This window comes from Oryzias melastigma, linkage group LG11, assembly GCF_002922805.2.
Source record: "Oryzias melastigma strain HK-1 linkage group LG11, ASM292280v2, whole genome shotgun sequence".
Lineage (NCBI taxonomy): Eukaryota > Metazoa > Chordata > Actinopteri > Beloniformes > Adrianichthyidae > Oryzias > Oryzias melastigma.
Window position 1 is genome coordinate 23,795,241 of NC_050522.1, and position 6,519 is coordinate 23,801,759.

General features: G+C 35.5%; 1 protein-coding gene across 1 annotated transcript; it reads left to right on the forward strand.

Moving 5' to 3' along the window:
- Positions 1-1,978: 1,978 nt before the first annotated feature.
- On the forward strand, positions 1,979-5,440 carry LOC112162693 (zinc finger protein 239). The gene is made up of 2 exons (XM_024298580.2): positions 1,979-2,138; positions 3,446-5,440. Exon 2 carries the CDS (start codon positions 3,547-3,549, stop codon positions 5,230-5,232), a length of 1,686 nt encoding a protein of 561 aa, XP_024154348.1. The 5' UTR covers positions 1,979-2,138; positions 3,446-3,546; the 3' UTR covers positions 5,233-5,440.
- The last annotated feature ends 1,079 nt before the right edge of the window (positions 5,441-6,519 follow it).

Consider the following 6,519-nt stretch of genomic DNA (forward strand, 5'->3'; position numbering starts at 1 on the left):
CAGTGTTTTTTTCATTTGTTTTCTTTTTTAATTCAATTTCTAATCTAATCTAAAAAAATCTTTTTGTTAGGATTATGCTGTTTTAATCTACTTTTTTTTGTCATTTTTTAGGACATTGTTCCTGCAGAGCGGCAGAAGTTCAATAAAAAATCACCTCTGAGTTGTGACTTTTGGTGCCCCGAGTTCCCATCATCCTTTGTTTACGCTTTCTCCTGCTAGTTCTTCTGGAGTATCACACAAATTTTGACCTCCTGAACTATCAAATCTTTGACTTTTAACATCATGTTTTGCTAGAAAAGTAGTGTTTTTTTGTTAGAGGGGTTGACTTTAATAATTAATGCAAAAATTGACAATACAAGTTGATCATTTCCAGTTGAGTACAAAATGTTTGTCCATTTTGAAAAACTTATCAGCACAGACACTGACCATGGTGACGTTTATTTAAGGAAGACATGAAACAGTTTTAAGGCAGATATGATGAAGTCTCTTGAAGCAGCAAAATAAATAAAAATAATTATAATAATTTAGAAGTTGTTTTAATAAAAGTTTGTCGTCATCTAATCACTGGAAACACAAAAGCCAACTGACATTCATGGGAAAATATTTCTTTTAAACAAAATTTATTAACAAAACTCTATATCCAAACACATCACCAGAAGAACACAAAAAGAATGAATAAGGAGGCCAAAATAAAAGCACAGTAGATAAAAAAACAAATTATTACAGAGCTTGTCTGCAGCATTATGTAAATGGGGGAATATTGAGAGCAGCAATAGCTACCTAAATTATTTACTTAAAATAAATTCAAGTTTTTTATAGTTTTTAGATTCTTTGAATTTTTGAGAGGTTTGCTGTATTTTTTTAATTTCACAAATGAAAAGAGGTAAATAGGGTTTCTGTGTGGATATATTTACATTTATGTATATGGAATTTGGCGAAAAGAAAAATTGAATAAAGTAAATAGACCTAAAATAAATACAAAAAATACCAAAACAATTTGCTTATAACAGAAAACAAGGGGAAATAAAGGTGCAGTGCGGATCCATCCAGATGTTGCACTCACGTGTTCATGAATCAATCTGAAATTTGAATATCAAGGAAATACATTAAGAAATATTTAAATATACCACAGTGATGTGAGAGCATACAACTTTTTGACTTAATTCAATTTAATAATATGGCATTTCAGACATAAAACATTTCTAATAATGCTGGGTAGAAGTTAACAAGGAAAATAAATATAACATCATCCAAAATAGTATTTTTCTAGGGCCTTTTTATTTCTTTCAACAATATTGTTTGCGGTTTTTATAAATATAGCATAGGGGGAAAAACTTTATATGTTGGATCTATATTTTATTTAAGCCCAAAACAATTCTGTGAAAACAAAACATTCTCTGCTTTTATTGGGGATTCAGGAAATCCAAATGTTATTTTAACCTTTAACTTATATTAGAATTTAAATGCTTGGTATTTTCTTTCTGTATTGTTTTCTTTTTTTTTATTACATTATGTCCTGTCACTTTATTTTCCTAAAGTCACCAGTTTTCTTAGGTTGAATGTTTCATTCTATTGTGTACTTGAGTGCTCATGTCAAGGTGTCTTATTTTGAATTAAGTTGTCAGAAAAATAAATTGAACATCATCTGCAAAACTAATTTCCTCTTTATTTTCAGTGATGCCTTTAAAATAAATTATGGTGTCTAATTGCACACATCTTGTACTTTTTGTGGAATTTCTCTGAAATGTTAACTGGCTATGATCATCTTTTAATAACAGCTTAAAAAGGCTTTACATTTAAAGATTTGTATAAAAAATAAAAGAAAATGTGAGAGTGGAAGTTGTTTTAAACAAGATATAAACCACAAATCAAATCCATATTTTATTTTATTTTATTTCAACAAACAAACAAGCACAAAATGTCCATCAGAAAGTGACCGTAAGTGGCATGGTAAGTGGACTCTTATCTTATAAACCTGTTCCGGAAGCAGTTTTCGAGCTAGCATACTCCTTGTAGACATTGATGCTAACTGTAGCTTTGACTGCTCTGCTGAATGTAGAGTCTGTAAATATCTGTGTGAGGATGTAGCTAAACCCGACACGACTAAAAGATACTCCATTTGGACAAAAGTTACAAAGGTTCGACTGCTTCTGCTTTTTAAATCTTGTTAGATGTACCGGAAGTGTCAGAATCTAAACTGTTTACGTAGCCTGTTAGCTGCTTCTGCTCTGTAAGTTTTTATTTATGGTGACTCATATTTTGTTAAGTCTGTTTCTTATCTCTTGCTATTTTCTTTTATTTTGGGGTTTATTTTATTTCTTCGTCTTCTTCTTTTATTTATTTTTTTTTATTTTTTATTTTTATTTTTTTGTTCTTTGTAAATAATTATTAATGCATGCTGTTATTTATCTTATTAAAAACACGGTCACAAATAGAGAGAAACATCACAGCAAAAAGCTTTAAAAATTAATGAATTTATGAACTAAGTTTGCTTTTATATTGAAAAAAAAAAATCTTTGAATTCCATCTCATTTTATTTAAAAAAAATGCAATTTGATATTCTAAGATCATTACTTGTGAGCCTTTTTTTCCAATATTGTGCCATTTAGTTGTAATAAGTTAGTGTTTTATTTAAAAACACAGAAAACATTTATAAATTCACTTTAGTTTTATTAAAAACAATCTAAATTTACTTGGACTTTGTACTTAAAGTATGAACAAAATCATAGTTTGATTATCCAGAATTCCTTGCAGCAGCGTGTAAATCTAATTTTTTGCACAGATGTACAAATGTAAAGATGTACCTTCAGATATTCAGTGGAACATGGTGGTTATTAATTAATTTTGTATATGGAAAAAAAACAACCAATGCCTTTAATCAAATTTTTTAAAATTTAAAATCATTTTTTTGTTTGTTTCAACAGTTTAGCCCCAAGAACTTAGTATCAAACAGCTGTTTTCATAATGACAAACATGGAGTCAATATAAATGCTTGTGGGAATATTAAAAAATAATAAGTTTGCTTGAAAATACTGTGATTTTTATTACTATCATGAGGAATGCATGAGCAATATGGAAATTTATTTAAAAAGCATTGATTTCTTTTGCAAAAAAAGCTTTAATATCTGATCACAAACCATTTTAATCAAATATATTTTTATTAGGACAATTATCACACTTTTTATTGTGTGCTTATGACATTTAATACATTTTAATTGAACAATTGTAACTTATTGTATCTGAAAATCGTTGATAATTAATCTTTTTAGGGTTTTGGCTGCAGAAATATCAGTAATTGGTCTTTTCAAGTTTCCTTTTGCAATATTTGGTTTTATTTTGTAAGGAAGAAACAGTTAAATTACCTAATTTTACTCTCTTTTATATAAAAACAGCCTTTAAATTGACTCCAAGACAGGAATAAACCTATTTATTTGTGTTTTTTTAGATTTCCATGAACAGCTGAGAGGAAAAACTCCATCTGATCTACAAGGTCAGAGTCTGAAGTAGAAGGAGCCACGTGCAAGTACGACTGAAAACAAAGACGTCATGGATTTGAAGGACATCAGCTCTTTATCTGGTGAAAGAAAACATGCTAATCCTGAGAAACCAGAAAAAGAAGGTTCTGGTTTTTCTGTGTCCGATCTAAAGGAAGAATTCAGTGACTCGGAAAGTCAAACTGAAAAACTATTCAGCTGTTTTTTTTGCGGGACTACGTTCCGAACGGGAGGACTTCTGACCCTACACACAACCCTCCATACGGGGGAGAAGCTTCCTCGCTGCATCATTTGTAACAAAACCTTCAGTTTGGAGTCCAACCTGGCAAAGCACGCTTGTTCCGGAGAGATCCCCGAGCATCATCACGAGGAGCAGGTCGCCTCCAACGAGCTGCTGAGCTGCTCCCAGTGCGGAGAGGCCTTTTCCGGCCAGGAGGAACTGAACCTCCACCTCAAAGGTCACTCGAGAGCGCTCAAGTGTTCGATCTGCGACGTGGGCTGCAGCGACAGAGACTCGCTCATTCAGCACATGAGGATCCACACGAGGCAAACCCAGTTCAGCTGCTCGGTTTGTGGCAAAGATTTTGCGTGGAGGCGACACCTGACCAAACACATGGAAGTCCACAAGAAGAGGAAGAAAATCTTCAGGTGCAGGATCTGTGCGGCCGAGTTCTACACCTATTACCTACTGTCTAAACACAAACTCCTCCATCAGTCGTCTGATCCTGCTGATGTTCCGGCTGAGAACAAAGAGGAGGAGCAGATGGAAGAAGAGGACGGATCAGAACCGGGGATTTCTAATCATTTACAGCCAGAAACTGATCCTCAGATGTCCATAAAAACGGAAAATGACGGCTTTTCCGTAAACGCTGACTCGGATTTGATCCCGGAGAGAGATAATGAAGTCCCACTGGAACACAGAGAGGACATCCCAGAGCTGCAGACGGAGGTGAAGCAGGAAGACCTGCAGATTAAAGAGGAGCAGGAGGAAACGGACATCTCCGAAATCCGTTTGAAGACCGAGGACGACGAGGAGGAGAAACCGCAGCTGTCTCGGCTTCAAGCGGAGATGGGCGGTGGGACTCCAGAGTTTTCCGACGCCGACACGGACGACAGCAACTGCTGGAAATCAGAAAACGTCGAGCAGAAAGTTCAGTCGGATTCTGATTCTGGCGGAAATCCGTTCAGCTTTTCTGACATTAAGGGGTCCGAATCTCTGCAGCCCGAGACGGACGACAGCGTCGACAGCGACTTCTGGAAAGACAACAGGAAGCCGCAGTCGAACTCGCTGAAGCACGAAACGTCCGAAGCTGGAGTGAAATACGTGACGGACCTGAAGCCCTACAGCTGCACTCAGTGCAGCAAAGCCTTTCGCTACAGCTCCTACCTAAAGATCCACATGAGGCAGCACACCGAGCGGTACTTCTGCTCAGTTTGTGGGCACAAATCCACCTCCAGCTCCAACCTGAAGGTCCACATGAGAACTCACACCGGAGAGAAGCCGTTCAGCTGTGACATTTGCAGTAAGAAGTACACCAACAAGGCCAGCATGCAGGCCCACATGTCCGTCCACAACGCCGAGAGGAAGTACAGCTGCGACGTTTGCAAGAAGAACTTCGCCTGGTTCACCGAGCTCAAGTACCACCAGTGTGTCGGCGAGTCGTCACGGCAACAAAGCTACGAGGAGGACGCCGGAATCAACCTGAAACGCCACATCTTGTACAATTTAAACGAGTGACCAGCAGAGCAGGTTAGCAAAAGTTGAATTATGTGACTGTTTATTTATTTGAGTGAATGATAAGAATCTAAAATATAATAAAGAAAAAAGTGTAAAATTTTGACATTCTGTTTAAGTTTTTCTGCTTAAAACGCTGAAAAGTACGGAAGCCCATGGCGGCCACATTTAATAAAATTCAATTTGATGTTTCCTTGAGATGAGGGAATTATTCTGTCATTACAAGGTGATTTTTTTCTTTCTCAGGAAGATCTTTTTGTTGAAAAAAAATAGCTAAATTTCAAAATAGCCTAAAAAACTAAAAAAAAAAAAAAATACCCAAAACAGCTAGCATGTTAATATTATCCTAACTCCAAAATAACCTAAAAAAATGTTTAAAGAAGTACCCAATTAGCCTAAAAAATGTATTTAATGTAAAAAATGAATGTAAGTAATTGGGTATTTCATCCGCTCTAAGTCCAATAGTCTCGCTCTAATCGTGGGCTGCCAAAAAATTGTGACTCTACATTGTTTGGCCACAAAGTTCAGTTTGGAGGGTAAGAAAATCCTCTTGATCTGCCATCATTTCTGACACATTTTAATCTGTTTCTGTTTGACCGATTTCTCAATTTGAATAATCGTGCAGAGATCACCTGTTTTGATCTCTTACCACCTTCTGAGCAACAAAAAGATGAACTTTCATTTTTTATAAGATTAATTTATTGATGTAAAGAGTAAAAATCTGAAACATGTCAATACAGTTTGCCTTAATGTCCAGTAGATGTCACAGATAAGAATGGTTGAGATCTCTGTACTTTTTGGCCATTATGAGTTATAGTTAGTTTCTTTTCAGAAGTAATAGGTTTGTTTGATTTTCAGTTTTGAAACAATAATTTAACCCCAGATAATATAGATATGACATCACTGCACCAGGAAGTAAGTGAGGAAAGTGAGTGGTATTAAAACAGGGAAAACATTTTCGATTAAGATTTTATTCAAAGTGACCAAACAATTACAATCATAACATTAAAAAAAAAACTCCCACAGTCAACTGGAAATTTTGAAATGTGTCTTTGGTTAATTTTCTACAGGAAATTAGCATTTTAAAAATGATATGAGACGATTATCCTTTATGGCGGGGTCCCCAAACTACGGCCCGCGGGCCGGATTGGGCCATATTTGACCCGGGCCCCCACACACTATCATATACCTTCATTATTATTTTTCTTCCATGGAAGTGTTTGGCTAGAGATTAGCCAAAGGCTAACTGTTTTGGCTAATTTAGGCTTCTTTTTTTTTTTTTAGTTCTTT

Excerpts from the sequence above, each read along its gene's own strand:
- LOC112162693 (XM_024298580.2), top strand. The coding sequence starts at position 3,547 with ATGGATTTGAAGGACATCAGCTCTTTATCTGGTGAAAGAAAACATGCT.